This window comes from Chionomys nivalis, chromosome 14 (assembly GCF_950005125.1).
Source record: "Chionomys nivalis chromosome 14, mChiNiv1.1, whole genome shotgun sequence".
Classification (NCBI taxonomy): domain Eukaryota; kingdom Metazoa; phylum Chordata; class Mammalia; order Rodentia; family Cricetidae; genus Chionomys; species Chionomys nivalis.
In genome coordinates this window covers 44,911,444-44,928,836 of record NC_080099.1, presented here as the reverse complement: position 1 = coordinate 44,928,836, position 17,393 = coordinate 44,911,444, and the positions used below count along the sequence as shown (strand labels likewise).

The following is a 17,393-nucleotide window of genomic DNA, read 5'->3' as shown; positions in this document are numbered from 1 at the left end:
ATCAGTTGCACTGTTAAAGAATCATAGCTGATTGTGGGAAGTTTCCGTGGCCAGAAGAGTGATTCTTAGATGTTCCTTTACATCAGCAGGCAATTTGACTCAAGATCTAGAGTGAGTTTGAAAACCAACTTACAAAACAAAACACTAGCATGCACCCTCAAGCAAGACCCCTAATAACTCCTTTACACTGTCAGTTTGAGAAACACTGACTCATCTTTAAAGTCTTTATAATGCTTAGATTTGTATAAAAGTCTTCATAATGTTCTGTCGGTGTTCGGTGTTTGAAAATATCTCATGAAGTTATTGATTTGAACGCATGGTGGCGGTGTAGGCTAAGAGAAAGAGTAAGAAGTCTTTAGAGCCCTTGGAAGCCCCGTATCGCCTAGAAACTGAAGCAAAATACGGAACCATTTTGCTACTGCCGCTAAGACAAAAGCACTCCGGAGAAGAGGGGTCACCGGGAACGTGTAAGACCAAATCCCAAAATTTCACAACAAAGACTTTCCGGAAAGTCAAAGTTACCTCCGTGATAAAGACCTGAAAGGGATTTTCCCTCCTGTATCAGTAGAGATGCCACAAACAAAGGCGTGGTGCAAGACAAGGCAAGTGATGATTTTAATTGCATGGATGCTTTCGTGGGAGGTGGGTTCAGAATCAATTCACTATACCGTGCCGGAGGAGACAGAAAGTGGCACGTTTGTGGCCAATTTGACTAAGGACTTGGGACTAAGGCTGGGAGAACTGGCTGCTAGGGGCGCCAGAGTGGTTTTCAAGGGGAACAGACAGTATCTGAAGCTTGACCCACACAGCCAGGATTTGGTGCTCAATGAAAAGCTGGACCGGGAAGAGCTGTGTGGCTCCACGGAGCCTTGTATGCTACCTTTCCAGGTGTTACTAAACAATCCTTTGCAGTTTTATCAGGCGGCACTGAGAGTTATAGATATAAACGACCACGCCCCAGAGTTTCCTGCCAGAGAGGTGCTCCTTAAAATATCAGAAATGGCTGAGCCAGGAAAGATACTCCCTTTGAAAATGGCACAGGACCCAGATACCGGCAGTCACAGTATTCAGAGCTACATTGTCAGCGACAACCGTCACTTCCACGTACTCACTAGCAACCGCAGCGATGGCAAGAAGTTCCCCGAGCTAGTGTTGGACAAAGCATTGGACCGTGAGGAGCAGGCTCAGCTCAGACTAACGCTCACTGCGGTGGATGGCGGGTCTCCCCCCAGGTCAGGGACCACAGAGATTCAAATACTTGTCTTAGATATAAATGACAACACTCCGGAGTTTGCTCAGGAGCTCTATGAGGTCCAGGTCCCTGAGAACAACCCCATTGGTACACTGCTTCTTACCGTCTCAGCGAGAGATTTAGACACAGGATCCTTCGGAGAGGTTTCTTATGCACTGTTTCAAGATGACGATGTTAACGAGCCTTTTGTAATAAACTCAAAGACAGGAGAAATTCGACTGAGGAGCGCCTTGGATTTTGAAGCATTTCAGTCCTACCATGTGGGTGTTGAGGCCGTGGATGGCGGTGGACTAACAGGAAAGTGCTCTTTAGTCGTGCAGGTATTGGATGTGAATGACAATGCTCCGGAAGTGATCTTAACCTCTCTCAACAGCCCCATCCCTGAAAATTTGCCAGGTATCATAGTAGCAGTGTTCAGCATTTCAGATGCAGACTCGGAAAATAACCAGGAGGTTATGTGTTCCATAGATGACAAACTTCCATTTCTTCTAAGACCATCCATGGAGAATTTCTATACTTTGGAAACAGATAGGGCGCTAGACAGAGAGAGCAGAGCTGAGTACAACATCACCATCACAGTCACCGACATGGGCACACCCAGGCTCACAACCCAGCACACCATAACAGTGCAAGTGTCTGACGTCAACGACAACGCCCCCGCCTTCACACAAACCTCCTACACCCTGTTTGTCCAAGAGAACAACAGCCCCGCCCTGCACATAGGCACCATCAGCGCCACAGACTCAGACTCAGGCTCCAATGCCCACATCACCTACTCGCTGCTGCCCACCCACGACCCGCAGCTGGATCTCGCCTCGCTCATCTCCATCAATGCAGACAATGGGCAGCTGTTTGCGCTCAGGTCCCTGGACTATGAGGTCCTGCAGGCCTTCGAGTTCCACGTGGGCGCCACAGACCAAGGCTTGCCCGCGCTCAGTAGCCAGGCGCTGGTGCGCGTTCACGTGCTGGACGCCAACGACAATGCGCCCTTCGTGCTCTACCCGCTGCAGAATGCCTCTGCGCCTTACACAGAGCTGTTGCCCAGGGCTGCAGAGCCTGGCTATCTGGTCACCAAGGTGGTGGCTGTGGATCGCGACTCTGGCCAGAACGCCTGGCTGTCTTTCCAGCTGCTCAAGGCCACGGAGCCAGGGCTGTTCAGCGTGTGGGCTCACAATGGCGAGGTGCGCACCTCCAGGCTGCTGAGTGAGCGCGATGCGCCTAAGCACAGGTTGCTGCTGCTGGTCAAGGACAATGGCGATCCTCCGCGGTCTGCCAGTGTCACTCTGCCTGTGCTGCTGGTGGATGGCTTCTCTCAGCCCTACCTGCCTCTGCCTGAGGTTGTGCAAGAACCCGCTCAGGATGAGGACTTGCTCACGCTGTACCTGGTCATTGCCTTGGCGTCTGTGTCTTCGCTCTTTCTCTTGTCTGTGCTGTTGTTTGTGGGGACAAGGCTGTGCAGGAGGGCCCGGGCACCTGCTCTGGGTGGCTGCTCTTTGCCTGAGGGCCACTTTCCTGGTCACCTGGTGGATATCAATGGCACAGAAACCCTGTCACAGAGCTACCAGTATGAGGTGTGCCTGGGGGGAGCCTCTGGGACTGGTGAGTTCAAATTTCTAAAGGCAATTAACCCCCAATTTCCTACTTTGGAATCTGAGAGGAAAACAGAGGAAAGTCCTACACTTCGGAATAGCTTCCTTTTCCTCTAAATACTGTAGTGTAGTAGTAAATTCTGTTTAACCTTCAAAAGAGCTTTTAAGCTGAATGTGCATGCTACTGGTGTATGTTTGCTGAGGTTTATTGTATTACATTTTATACTAGTTCCTGGAGCTGGAATCCGGTGTCTCAAGCATGTTAGGCAAAATCAACATAGAGCTAAATTGTCAACCTGTTTGTTTATTATTTTTCTATTTTTGAGATGTGGTCTCACTCTGTAGACTATGGTAGTCTGGATCTTGCTATGTAGAACTGTCTGGCCCGGAACACAGAGAGACCCACCTGCCTCTGTCACCTTAGTACTATGATTAGAGACCTCAGTCATAATGTCTCATCTGGCTTGCCTGTTGCTATTATTCTTGAGATTGTACCTTTTACATTTTTAAGACAGGGTTTCTCTGTGTAGCCCTGGCTGGAACTAGCTCTGTAGACCAGGATGTCCTTGAACCCAGAGATGTGCCTGCCTCTGCCTGCCAAGTACTGGAATTCAAGGAATGCCCCACCACTGCCCAGCCAAATTTGTATTTTAAATGGTCAGTTTCTGGAGATTCCACCAGCTTCTCAATTGTACTTCATAGCTGTATTTAAATTAGTGGCACTAACCTGTATTTGGCAAGTTAAATAAAAAGTATTTTTAGTAAAATCCAAAATCAAATAATCTTTTAAATATGTTATCATGTAAAGCTTTTGAGATTACATTTCAAACAAACGATTAAATTAATTGCCCTATTAGTGTGTAGGAATGTTTTAAATGTGAATGTTTGATATTACTGAATTTTGCAAATTTAGTCTCATTTGGTGGTAACTAGTTATCATGTGAACCTCTAAACATAAAAACCTAAGTGCTAATACACATACCTTAATTAGCCATAATTATATTTTAGTATATCTTAGTAATTAATGTATTTCTTAAATATAAATTTTACTAAACTATCAGTAGTTAGTGAACCTTGTGTAAGAACAGTGTGGTCTTTTAGCATCAAGGTATTTACAAATGCTAAATAAATATTTGCTGAACCGTACAACAGTCCTTTTAAAAAACATCCACGTTTTCTACAAAGTAATTCTAACATCCTCTCTACAACAATGTGATTTTTCTGATGAGTGAAAGTTTTCTTTGAATTACAATCATGTGAAATTTTAAACAATATTGCTTACTGAGATTGTCTTCTGTCCTTCAGCACAGCAAACATCTTTCTGCACACTCTACATTCTACTGCTGAGCATAAATTCGGGAGAGCACACTTCACCTTGCTTTTGTCGAAGGGTTTGAGAATTCAAAGTTATTTTGTCAAATCCAAGTTTTACTTTCTCGAGCATCCCTATTTTCTCCTCCAGCATTCTCTGAACATCATTAACTACAAAGCCACTTGCACTCATGGTCTTGTTTTATAGGTTACAGTTGCCAATATCTTATGAAAAAGGCTCCTTTCAAATTTCTATCAAAGGAAGGCAAATTATATAAAGGTGCTTGGTGAATATTTACCTTCAACCTTAATCAAGGTGAACTATAATGGCCAAAGGAAGCATTTTCTCTTTGGGATTCTGGAATACTTGCCCTGTCCTTCAATAACCTCCTTTTTCTTAGGGAGGGGGTTTTGCTTCTTTTTTTTTCAAGGCAGGGTTTCTGTGTGTAACAGTCCTAGCTGTCATGGAACTTGCTCTGTAGACCAGACTCTTGGCCTCAAAATCACAGAGATGTGCCTGCCTCTGCCTCCTGAGTGCTGGGATTAAAGGCATGCACCACCAGTGCCCTGCGGGTTTTACTTCATTCATTCCAACCACACAGTTCTATTTGGAACTTCAGTAATTTTCAGTTACACAGTTTCCACAGTCCAAAGGCCACCTTCCCAAGGCACATAGGTCAAAATCCTTCTCTTCATAGAACTTATAAGTGATATCTCCATTCAATTTTATTGGTCATCACATACGGCACATTTATGAGTGGAAGCTTTTAAGATTGCACTCCACAGAGAGGATAAACAAACAAACAAAAATCACCTTTTAGTTTTTCCTTCATGAGTTATAGGCACATTGCCATTTGGAAGTTAGAAGCTGGAATTTTTAATAATATTTTTATTTACAAACAGAAAAATTAGTAAATTTTATAATAAAATGAAAAGTCTTCCAAGTCCAAAAAAAATTGTGTCTCCTCCATGGTCAGAAGCTAAATGAATACCTGTACAAGCAATTGTTAAATGATTGGCAGTCTCTGCAGAGCTTTTGTAATGAGACTGTACCTTTATGAAGATATATTTAAGAAGATACATTTCTCTCACGCAGATTAGCTATCTTGGGGCTGTCAAATGAGGGAAAGAGGAGAGGAAGGAGAGAATAGAACACTTTGACCTCAATGGTGAGTGCTTTAGCCCTTACAGAGCACTTTGAAACAAAATTATCTGAAGTTGTAAAGCAGAACGCTTGGTGGCGCTGCAGGCTAAGAAACGAAAACCTGCAGCCTGCGTGACTGTAAAAGCAGAGCCATTTGCCGCTGAGAAGGGAAGCTTTTTAACATTTCTGCCGATAGATCCTTTCAGAGAGGCAGATACACCGCGTCCAGCAATGTCACGAAGAAAAGAAGCTCAAAATTACTGAGCCAAGATTCCTGAGTTGCTCACAGAGCAATTCTTGTGTGATTAACTGCTGCTTCTTTTGGACCTGAGGAACGATGGGGACACCACTCCACAAGGCACTACAGGAAAGGCAAGTGACCGCCATTGTCTTTCTTTTACTATTGTGGGAGACAGGCAGTGCGACCGTTAAGTATTCGATTCTAGAGGAAACAGACAGGGGCTCTTTGGTGGGCAACCTGGCAAAAGATTTGGGGTTGGGCTTAAGGGATCTGGTCATCAGGGGCGCCCAGATTCTTAACAAAGGGAACAAACAACTCTTGCAGCTGGAACAGAAGAGTGGAAATTTGGTTCTGAAAGAGAAATTGGATCGAGAGGAGTTATGTGGGAGCACGGACCCGTGCATCCTATATTTCCAAGTGTTACTAAAAAGCCCAGTGCAATTTATTCAAGGGGAAATACAGCTCCAAGATGTAAACGACCATGCGCCAGAATTCATGGAAGATGAAATTCTCCTTAAAATCGTGGAAAGTAGCCTTCCAGGGACTAAGTTCCCACTGAAAATAGCTCAAGATTTGGACGTAGGTAGCAACACAGTTCAGAACTATACAATCAGTATCAACTCCTATTTCCACCTTCTCACCCGCAATCACAGCGACGGCAGGAAATACCCTGAGCTGGTGCTAGACAAAGCACTGGACCGGGAGGAACAGGCAGAGGTTAGATTAACACTCACGGCTCTGGACGGCGGGACACCTCCCAAGACTGGCACTACCCAGGTTCTCATCATGGTCCTGGACATTAATGACAATGCCCCCGAATTTGCCCAGGGGCTCTATGAGGTGCAGGTTCAGGAGAACAGCCCCGTAGGCTCACTTGTTATCACTGTGTCCGCGAGAGATTTAGACGCTGGGGTCTACGGAGAACTGTCCTATTCGCTTTTTCAATCCTCAAATCAGGTGCTTCGGGCTTTTGAAATAAATACAGACACCGGAGAAATTAGAATAAGAAAACTATTGGACTTTGAGGAAACTCAGTCTTACCGCATGGAAATCGAGGCCTCTGATGGGGGAGGTCTTTCAGGAAAATGCACGGTAGTAGTAGACGTGTCGGATGTAAATGACAACGCCCCTGAACTCACCATGTCATTACTTATCAGTGATATTCCAGAAAATTCTCCTGAAACTGTAGTTGCCATCTTTGGAATTTCAGATCCGGACTCTGGAGAGAACGGGAAAATGATTTGCTCCATCCAAGGCCGACTTCCTTTTCTCTTGAAACCTAATGGAGATAATTTCTATACTTTGGTAACGGAAGGTGCACTGGACAGAGAGAGCAGAGCTGAGTACAATATCACCATCACAGCCACTGACATGGGCACACCCAGGCTCACAACCCAGCACACCATAACAGTGCAGGTGTCTGACGTCAACGACAATGCCCCCGCCTTCAATCAAAGCTCCTACACCCTGTTTGTGCGCGAGAACAACAGCCCCGCCCTGCACATAGGCACCATCAGCGCCACAGACTCAGACTCAGGCTCCAATGCCCACATCACCTACTCGCTGATGCCCACCCACGACTCGCAGCTGGATCTCGCCTCGCTCATCTCCATCAATGCCGACAATGGACAGCTGTTTGCGCTCAGGTCCCTGGACTATGAGGTCCTGCAGGCCTTCGAGTTCCACGTGGGCGCCACAGACCAAGGCTTGCCCTCGCTCAGCAGCCAGGCGCTGGTCCACGTGCAGGTGTTGGACGCCAACGACAATGCGCCCTTCGTGCTCTACCCGCTCCAGAATGCCTCTGCGCCCTTCACAGAACTGTTGCCTAGGGCGGCAGAGCCTGGCTACCTGGTCACCAAGGTGGTGGCAGTGGATCGCGACTCTGGTCAGAACGCCTGGCTGTCGTTCCAGCTGCTCAAGGCCACGGAGCCCGGACTGTTCAGCGTGTGGGCTCACAATGGCGAGGTGCGCACCTCCAGGCTGCTGAGTGAGCGAGATGCTCCCAAGCACAGGCTGCTGCTGCTGGTCAAGGACAATGGCGATCCTCCGCGGTCTGCCAGTGTCACTCTGCATGTGTTGCTGGTAGATGGCCTCTCTCAGCCCTTCCTGCCTCTGCCAGAGGTGGCGCGCGACCCCACACAGGACGAAGACCTGCTTACTTTGTACCTGGTCATTGCCTTGGCGTCTGTGTCATCGCTCTTCCTGTTGTCTATGCTGCTGTTTGTGGGGGTGAGGCTGTGCAGGAGGGTCAGGGCAGCCTCTCTGGGTGGCTGCTCTGTGCCTGAAGGACACTTTCCTGGACACCTGGTTGATGTCAGTGGCACGGGGACCCTGTCACAGAGCTACCAGTATGAGGTGTGTCTGACGGGAGGTACGGGGACAAATGAGTTCAAATTTCTTAAACCAGTACTTCCCAACTTCTTGAATGAAGCGGCTTATCGGAATGATGAGGAACATTCCAACTTCAGGGATCATTTGGGGTTTAACTAGAAATCGTGCTTTGATCTTGTGGGATGAATTACTATCTTCACTGACGCATGTGTAATTTCCCAACCCTTCACTCATTGTAAAGAGCGAATTAGCACATTACTAATAGTCACATTTATAGCTGTTTCTAATTGTTGATAATTCCTTGCATTTTTGTTAACCAGCTTATGCTCAAGTGCACGAAATAGCTGCAAAATGTCCTTTCTTGGTGGTATTATTTTCGTTTTTTTTTTTTGTTTTGTTTTTTTTCGAGACAGGGTTTCTCTGTGGTTTTGGAGCCTGACCTGGAACTAGCTCTTGTAGACCAGGCTGGTCTCGAACTCACAGAGATCCGCCTGCCTCTGCCTCCCGAGTGCTGGGATTAAAGGCGTGCGCCACCACCGCCCGGCGGTGGTATTATTTTCACCACACATTTTACAATGTCACAGATGTTTTCAGGTCCCTGGTATTTAAGCCTGTTCATTGATTTCTTGTAATCAAAAGACCCATGTTTCAAAAGTTATGTTTCTCATTAGCATGAATTTAATGCTATTGGAAATGATGGCTTTCAGCTTTAAATATAATTTTCAATTATGTGAACCTTTTCATGATCTTCTAAATCTTATGAATCTGCTGCAAGTTGTCTCAAGAGCTCTATTTTCTTTCTTCAAATGAACTGTTGATTAATTGAGATTTTGTTTCTAAATTGAGTGTTTTCTTTCAAAATTGATAAAATTTTATTAAATCATCTTTTGGCATTCTGAAAAACTTGGCCTATCAAAAAGTGATAGACTTATTGGTACACTTGTGATTTATTTTCCATAAATGGTTTTGGTGTGTAGCTATTTATTCTCATTCTTTTTTTTTTTGTTTGTTTGTTTTCGAGACAGGGTTTCTCTGTGGTTTTGGAGCCTGTCCTGGAACTAGCTCTTGTAGACCAGGCTGGTCTCGAACTCACAGAGATCCGCCTGCCTCTGCCTCCCGAGTGCTGGGATTAAAGGCGTGCGCCACCACCGCCCGGCTATTCTCATTCTTTTAACATGATATGTGCTCTGTATAATTAATACATACCCACTAAGCACAAAGAAGGCACATCAGTATGCTTTCACCAGAACATTGTCATTAAGTCAGCATTGCTCTAAAATAAATAATGTCTGGAGCTCGGGGTGCAGCCCAATGAAAGAACATGTGCTTAGCATGCACGATGCCCTGGACCCAATGCCCAACATCAAAAAGAAAAAAATAAGTCAGTAAGTTCTTTATATAAATTTAAACGAGAGAAGCTAACGAATGAGAACAGTTCTCTAAACATGAATTACGGTAAATTTATAACATCTGGTCAAAACTCTCAGGGGCTGCTGGAAAGATGACTCGTGCTTAAGAGCGAATATTTTCTGTGGACCCCAGTTCAGTTCCCGGCACTCATGCCTGGTGGTTCACCACAGACTTTAATCCCAGCAACAGTAAGATCCAGTGCCCTCTTTTGGTGCCCATGGGTAGCCACATACATGCAGAGAATAACTTAAATATTTGGCGAAATTCAGTAGCTTAGCCATTTAATCTTTGACTTTCTTTGATAAAAGACTTCTAAATAACTGACACCTACTTTTGCCCTGCCAAGTTTCTAGATTGTAAAGTTATTTGCCATATGCCTGTTCATTATTGGCAGTCTTTCACCGTCTCTCAGGTTTTTGTGGTGTTGATTGCAGTGTCTGCATTTTCGTCTCTGGCTGGTTTGCTTTTCTTTCACTTTTAGTCGATCCAAATGTCCGTCTGCTTTGTTTCTGCTTTCAGAGAACTGCTCTTGGTTGCCTTCATCTGTCGTGGGTTATTCAGCCTCTTGATTGCTTGTTTCTACCCTGCTGGTTCTTTTCATCTATTAATTTTGACCTTGGTTTGTTCTTGTCCTCTTGGTCCTTTGAAGCACGGTGACAGACTGTTTATCTCGGAGCTTTATTTTCTTTAAGTGGCTGCATTGATTGCTATAAATTTCCCTTTTTCTACTGCTTTTGCTGTATCTCATTGACTGTAGAGGGTTGGGTTCATTTTCATTTGTTTGATAGAATTTTTTTATTTTAGTCTTTGATTAATCAATTGCTCAATAGTAGGTTGTTTAATGTTTAATTTTTCTATTTCTTTCTTGTTAATATATGGTCGAATATACCCTAGGGCATGCTGGAACTTCATTGGCCATGATGGCATTGAACTTGAGATCTCACCTCAGCCTACCAAGTGATGGGATTACATAGTAGGGCCACTACACATAGCCTAAGTTTTCTTATCTTCGTTATGCTTGCTATGTTTTGTTTTTATTTTTACCAGAATGTAGATATTCTCCAGCTAGTTTTTAAAAATTCATCTGATTAAGCCGGGCGGTGGTGGCGCACGCCTTTAATCCCAGCACTCGGGAGGCAGAGGCAGGTAGATCTCTGTGAGTTCGAGACCAGCCTGGTCTAGAAGAGCTAGACAGGACAGGAACCAAAAGCTATGGAGAAACCCTGTCTCGAAAATCAAAAAATAAATAAATAAATAAATAAATAAATAAATAAATAAATAAATATTCATCTAATAAAATTTTCAGTCTTTTGGTATCATAGTATTGCTTTAAAACAGCTCATTCATGTTCCATGAATGTTTCTTTCTATGGTGGCTTTTAAGTTTTAAAATAAATGGTGAGATTTAATTAATATGTGGTTATTTTCTAGTGGTATATAATGCATATACCTCTGTGTATAATTATTATCACTATCAAAATTGAAATACTTTTATCACCCCCAAAATTAACTCAGTGTCAATTAAAACAGACAGACAGATACACACACACATACACACACACACACACCTCTAGTCCATGGTTAACTGCTAATCAGTTTTCTATATCTTTGGATTTTTTTCATTCTGTACATTTTATATACATTAAATCATATAATATGTAGCATTTTGTGTCTGCCTTTTCTCACTTAGCATAACATTTTAAAGGCCCATCCTGTTATAATATATATCAGTATTTTATACTGGATGAATGTACCATACTTTTCTCATTAGACATAAGAAACTTTGAATATTATAAATAATGATGCTATAAGCATTCATGTACAAGGGTTTTCTGCACATATGTTTTTAATTATTTTGAGATAAGCCTATGATTAGAATTACTATGTTGCAAAGGGGCTATACCTTTGTTTTTTAAGACAGGGTTTCTCTGTGTAACCCTGGCTGTCTTGGGACTCACTCTGTAAACAAGACTGGCCTTGAGCTCACAGAGATCCACCTGCCTCTGCTTCCTGAGTGATGCGTCATAGTATCTTTTGAGTTATTGAGTTATTGTTCAAGTATTTTTCAAAGAGAATGCCATTTTCCATTCCTCCCAACAGTGTAGAGAGAAATGAATTCCTCCACATCCTGTTCTGTTTTTGATTATTGTCATCCCGTGTGTGGAGCAGCGCCTTTCTCTGGTTTGACTTTCAGCTCCCAGATGACTACCAGAATTGAGAGGCTTTTCCTGTGTTTATTGGCCACTTGAGCATATTCTCCAATGGCATTCCTATGTGTTGAATTGTAGCAATACAGTTTAAACTAGAGCCTCATTGAATAATTTATGAACATTTTATGAACAATTCTTATGTTGTATGTTATCATTTTACCTTGTTGATAATGTTCTTTGAAGAAAAAAACTTACTTTGGTAAACTCAATGTTTTGATTTTTATTTGGTGGTTTGTGCTTTAGATGTCATATTTTGGAAATCACTCCCTAATGAAAAATCATGACGATTATGCTATTTCCTCCCAATGGCTTTTTAATTTTACCCTTTATACTTGAGGTCAATATTATATAACACTGTTTTATTGTTTTAACCTTTAAATTTATATTGCTAATTTTTCTATAGTGTTTTTTTCTTTTTGTTACCAAAGTCAAGTATTTTTTTTATTTTTTTATTTTTTAAAAATTATTTATTTATTTATTATGTATACAATATTCTTTCTGCATGTTGCCTGAAGGCCAGAAGAGGGCACCAGACCTCATTACAGATGGTTGTGAGCCACCATGTGGTTGCTGGAATTGAACTCAGGACCTTTGGAAGAGCAGGCAACGCTCTTAACCGCTGAGCCATCTCTCCAGCCCCAAAGTCAAGTATTTTATGATACTTTTGAAAAAAATTTTAAGTTTTAAAAGTACTTCTAATAGCATTTTCTTTTATGTTTAAGTTATTATATTCTTTATTTTCAGATCTCTATCTTCATGTTAGAAAGTTTCCTTCTCACACTTTTTGGATGATTGTTTTTATCAGTTTCCTAGAAGTAAAATGCTTATTAGATATTCTGTATTTGGTTGAGACAAGTTGAGTGGTCAATCTTAACTTAGGGAGAGACAATTTATTTTAGGACCAAAAATCTGTAAGTTCTCTCATGAACCCATGTCCTTTTCCAGAGAGGAATTCAATAACAATGTCAGTGGACAGGGTGGAAGGAATTAAAAACTTGGCAACTGGCCTTTTGAACTCCTTGGTATGGAAGAAACATGATAATCTCTGAAAAATTTTCGATCTTCTCCACAATAAAGTCCAACTCCTGTCTTTGCTTTTGCTGGTACTTATCAATACCTCAGTACAGAGCTCTGACATTGTCTGACACTCAGAGTGAAATAAACATGCCTTGTTTTACAGATGGGAAGGGAAGTCTCAGATATGACCACTCCTCATAGAGATTCTCGGCCACTTTTAGTTTTAGTTTTTCTCTGAACACTCCAGTTGAATCATTATTTAACTGGAATTGATTTTTCTACTATTAATAACCTTCTTAATAAGAGAAAATAATGCAGTCTGTTCGTTACCACTTGCTTGTATTCTTTGCCCCTTCCAAAATTAGATTGTTTTCTTTGACATTTACTTTTGTTCTATTCTTTTTATCTTTACAAGTTAATTTTTTAACACTTTCTCTCCGAAAGATTAAGGAGAGAATCAAGATAAACCTATGAACTCAAATTGAAAGGAATTCCCAGCTTCCTTCCTCGTGTCTTAATCATTCATATTATCTTATCCCTTGCTTCATTTCAACAGAAGAAGACCTTTATGAACATTTATAGGTCTAAAGTCTCACATGACTGAGAAGTATGGTTTAGCTGGGTATAAAATTCTTTAGTCAACATTCCTAAGATGCTTGCTGAAAACCAAATTCCTCTGAAAATAGCAACAAGTGTTTTTAACCACTGAGTCATCTCTCAAGCCCCTCCGCAAAGATTTTTTTAAGGAAACATTTTATTGAATATACTGGAAGAGGACAGATGGACTAGGTTGGAAGTACAGAACCACTTGCAAGTTATGTGAACACGGCAAGGAACATCTTTCTATTTTCAGATGATAAAATTTCTTTTTGTGTAGGTCCCAGCTGTGAAAATAGTGCTAGGGGAGGGAGAGCAGTCCATATTACCTGGTGCACACTTTTGGATGTTAGTATGAGTACAGTGAACGTAACTTCCAGTTCTAATTTGAGGCTTGATATAGGACTCTAGGCTTCATAGCACACTGCAGATCCATTACAGCCCGGTCTGGCCTGGCCTAGCTGCCATCACCATCTCCAGGAGAGTCTGGAGATTTGTAGGGAAACAGAGCAGAACAAAAATATGTGTTAAAGTGATGGGTAGAGGCAGTTGCCACAATACGTAAGAACCTGAGTCTGACTTCCAGGTCTCACATACATTAAGTACTCAAGCTCCTTGCAACTTGTCTTCTGACAACCACTCGAGTACCATGGTATTGTGGGTGATCACACAAAAACCATAAACCAACCTAGGAAGACTGACAACTGACCGACCTCACTACTTACCCGAAGTGAGGAGAGATGAAGTCCAGCCTGGACTACTGATCAACCTTATTTCTTTGGAGGATAAGGAAGAAGAGAGAAGGGATGGAGAGGAAAGAGGAGAGAAGAGGAGATGTTAAAAGGAGTGATGATGACCAAGATTTCAAAGAAGGACAAATGGTAGGTCAGAAGAGAGAGGAGATCAATCTGCTCTAGACAGCTTATGAATCTTCCTTGAGGAGGAGAGGGAAAGAGAAGAGAACAGACCTCCTCAGATTTTTTTACATCAAAATTTTTTTTGGATTTTTGAGACAGGGTTTCTCCGTAGCTTTTGGTTCCTGTCCTGGCACTAGCTCTTGTAGTCCAGGCTGGTCTCGAACTCACAGAGATCCGCCTGCCTCTGCCTCCCGAGTGCTGGGATTAAAGGTGTGCGCCACCACCGCCCGGCTACATCAAATTTTACATTATTTCTTCTATCATAATTTCTCAGTTTATCTATAGTTAGCTGAACTTTAGCCTTAAGTAGTTTATTTCAATAAATACTCATGAATGGCCAGGCAGTGATGGTGCATGCCTTTAATCCCAGCACTCAGGAGACAGAGACAGGCAGATCTCTGTGAGTTTGAGGCTAGCCTGGTCTACAGAGTGCAGGCCCCAAAGCTACACAGAGAAACCCTATCTCAAAATACAAAAAATACTCATGAATACTGATAAAATATTAATTCTTTACTGTTTGTTGAATTGTTTTCTCTGTATTTGAGCAATATAAATTAGGTAAATTATTGAGCCAAAATTGCTTTCCTTCACAACATTCCTCAGTTACATTGTGTATAAAAAAAGAAGTCTGGAGCTTCTGTTTTTTGACTTGTAGGTCAAATCCAACAAGAGTAGCCAAACATGGTGGTCCATGTCTTTAATCACAGTACTCAAGAGGCAGAAACAGAGATTCTCTGTGAGTTCGAAGCCATGTGCACCTGAACACAAATACCACATGCACACACAAAAAATAATTTTTCAAAGATCATAAAAAATTTATCTTTCATACATCCTTTTCTGAAAACTACAGGATGGTGTCTATAAAAGGAAAGGGTATCTCAAAGTAGAAAAAGAGAGAGACTTTCAAGAAGAGCTAATAGCTATAACTTCAAAGTGTTCCACATAAGAGAAACAGAAGGGACATTGCCAAATTCTTTTTATGAGGCTACAGTTACTCTGATACCAAAACCACACAAAGACTCGATCAAGAAAGAGAATTACAGACCAATCTCACTCATGAACATGGATTCAAAAGTACTCAATAAAATACTGGCAAACCGAATCCAAGAACACATAAAAAAAAATCATCCACCATGATCAAGTCAGCTTTATCCCAGAGATGAAAGGCTGGTTCAACATACAAAAATCTATCAATGTAATCCATCATATAAATAAACTGAAAGAAAAAACCATTATGATCATTTCATTAGGTGCTGAAAAAGCATTTGACAAAATCCAACACCCCTTCCTGATAAAGGTTTTGGAGAGATCAGGGATACAAGGAACAACATATCAAAATATAATAAAAGTAATATACAGCAATCTGACAGCTAACATCAAATTAAATGGAGAGATTTAATTTAGTGATTTCACTAAAATCAGGAATAAGACAAGGCGGTCTATTCTCTCCACATCTCTTCAACATAGTTCTTGAAGTTTCGGCAACAGCAATAAGACAACAAAAGGAGATCAAGGGGATTCAGATTGGAAAGGAAGAAGTCAAACTTTCATTATTTGCAGATGATATGATGGTGTACATAAGTGACCCCCAAAAACTCTTCCAGAGAACTCCTACAGCTGATAAATACCTTCAGTGATGTGGCAGGATACAAGATCAACTAAAAAGAAAATCAGTAGCCCTCCTATACACAAAGGATAAAGAAGCTGATTTGGAAATTAAAGAAACACCACCTTTCACAATAGCCATAAATAAACATAAAATATCTTGGGGTAACACTAACCAAAGAAGTGAAAGACCTGTTTGACAAGAACTTTAAGTCTTTGAAGAAAGAAATTGAAGAAGATACCAGAAAATGGAGGATCTCCCATGCTCATGGATAAAAAGGATCAACATAGTAAAAATTGCAGTCCTATCAAAAGCAATATAGATTCAATGCAATCCCCATCAAAATCCCAACACAATTCTTCACAGTCATTGAAAGAAAAATAATCAACTTCATATGAAAAAACAAAAACCCAGTATAGCCAAAACAATCCTGTACAATAAAGGAACTTCTGGAGGCATCACGATCCCTGACATCAACCTCTATTATAGAGCCACAGTCATGAAAACAGCTTGGTATTGGCATAAAAACAGAGATGTTGACCAATGGAATCAAATTGAAGATCCAAATATTAATCCAGACACCTGTAAACACATGATTTTTGACAAAGAAGCTAAAATTATATAATGGAAGAAAAGAAAGCATCTTCAACAAATGGTGCTGGCATAACTGGATGTCAACATGTAGAAGAATGAAAATAGATCCATATGTATCATCAAGCACAAAACTCGAGTCCAAATGGATTAAAGACTTCAATATAAATCCAACCATACTGAATCTGATAGAAGAGAAAGTGAGAAGTAGTCTTCAATGCATGGGCACAGAAGACCATTCCTAAATATAACCCCAGTAGCACAGACACTAAGAGCAGCAAGAAATAAATGGGACATCCTGAAACTGAGAAGCTTCTGTAAAGCAAAGGACACAGTCAATAAGACAAAAAAACAACCTACTAAATGGGAGAAGATCTTCACCAATCCCACATCAGACAAAGGTCTGATCTCCAAAATGCATAAAGAACTCAAAAAAATAGACATTAAAATTCTAAATAACCCAATTAAAAATGGTGTACTGAACTAAACAGAGAATTCTCAACAGAAGAAGTTCAAATGGCCCAAAAGATACTTAAGGAAATGTTCAACATCCTTAGCTATCAGGGAAATGCAAATCAGAACAACTCTGAGATACCATCTTACACCTGTCAGAATGGCTAAGATCAAAACCACTAATGATAGCTTATGCTGGAGAGGATGTGGAGTAAGGGGAATACCCCTCCATTGCTGGTGGGAATGCAAACTTGGACAACCGCTTTGGAAATCAGTATGGCAGTTTCTCAGAAAACTGGGATTCAACCTACCTCAGGATCCAGCAATACCACTCTTAGGCATATACCCAAAAGATGCTCAATCATGCTACAAAGGCATTTGTTCAACTACGTTCATAGCAGCATTATTTGTAATAGCCAGAACCTGGGAACAACCTAGATGCCCCTCAACTGAAGAATGGATAAAGAAAATGTGACACATTTACATATTAGAGTACTACCCAGGGGTGAAAAAAAATGACATCTTGAATTTTGCCTGCAAATGGATGGAATTAGAAAACACAATTCTGAGTGAGGTAACCCAGACCCAAAAAGATGAATATGGTACGTATTCACTCATAAGTAGATACTAGATATAAACACAGGACATTGGGCCTATAGTTCATGATCCTAGAGAAGCTAAGTAATAAGGTGAACACAAAGAAAAACATATACAGATACACCTGA

The 17,393-nt window shown here is 41.5% G+C and overlaps 2 protein-coding genes across 2 annotated transcripts; both read left to right on the top strand.

Annotated features, from left to right (window-relative positions):
- The first annotated feature begins 425 nt into the window (after nt 1-425).
- On the top strand, nt 426-4,051 carry LOC130886556 (protocadherin beta-6-like). Its single transcript, XM_057788465.1, has one exon. The coding sequence runs from the start codon at nt 571-573 to the stop codon at nt 2,956-2,958; it is 2,388 nt and encodes a 795-aa protein (XP_057644448.1). The 5' UTR covers nt 426-570; the 3' UTR covers nt 2,959-4,051.
- Nucleotides 4,052-5,346: 1,295 nt separating this feature from the next.
- On the top strand, nt 5,347-8,309 carry LOC130886555 (protocadherin beta-14). Its single transcript, XM_057788464.1, has one exon. It carries the CDS (start codon nt 5,634-5,636, stop codon nt 8,025-8,027), a length of 2,394 nt encoding a protein of 797 aa, XP_057644447.1. The 5' UTR covers nt 5,347-5,633; the 3' UTR covers nt 8,028-8,309.
- Nucleotides 8,310-17,393: the final 9,084 nt, after the last annotated feature.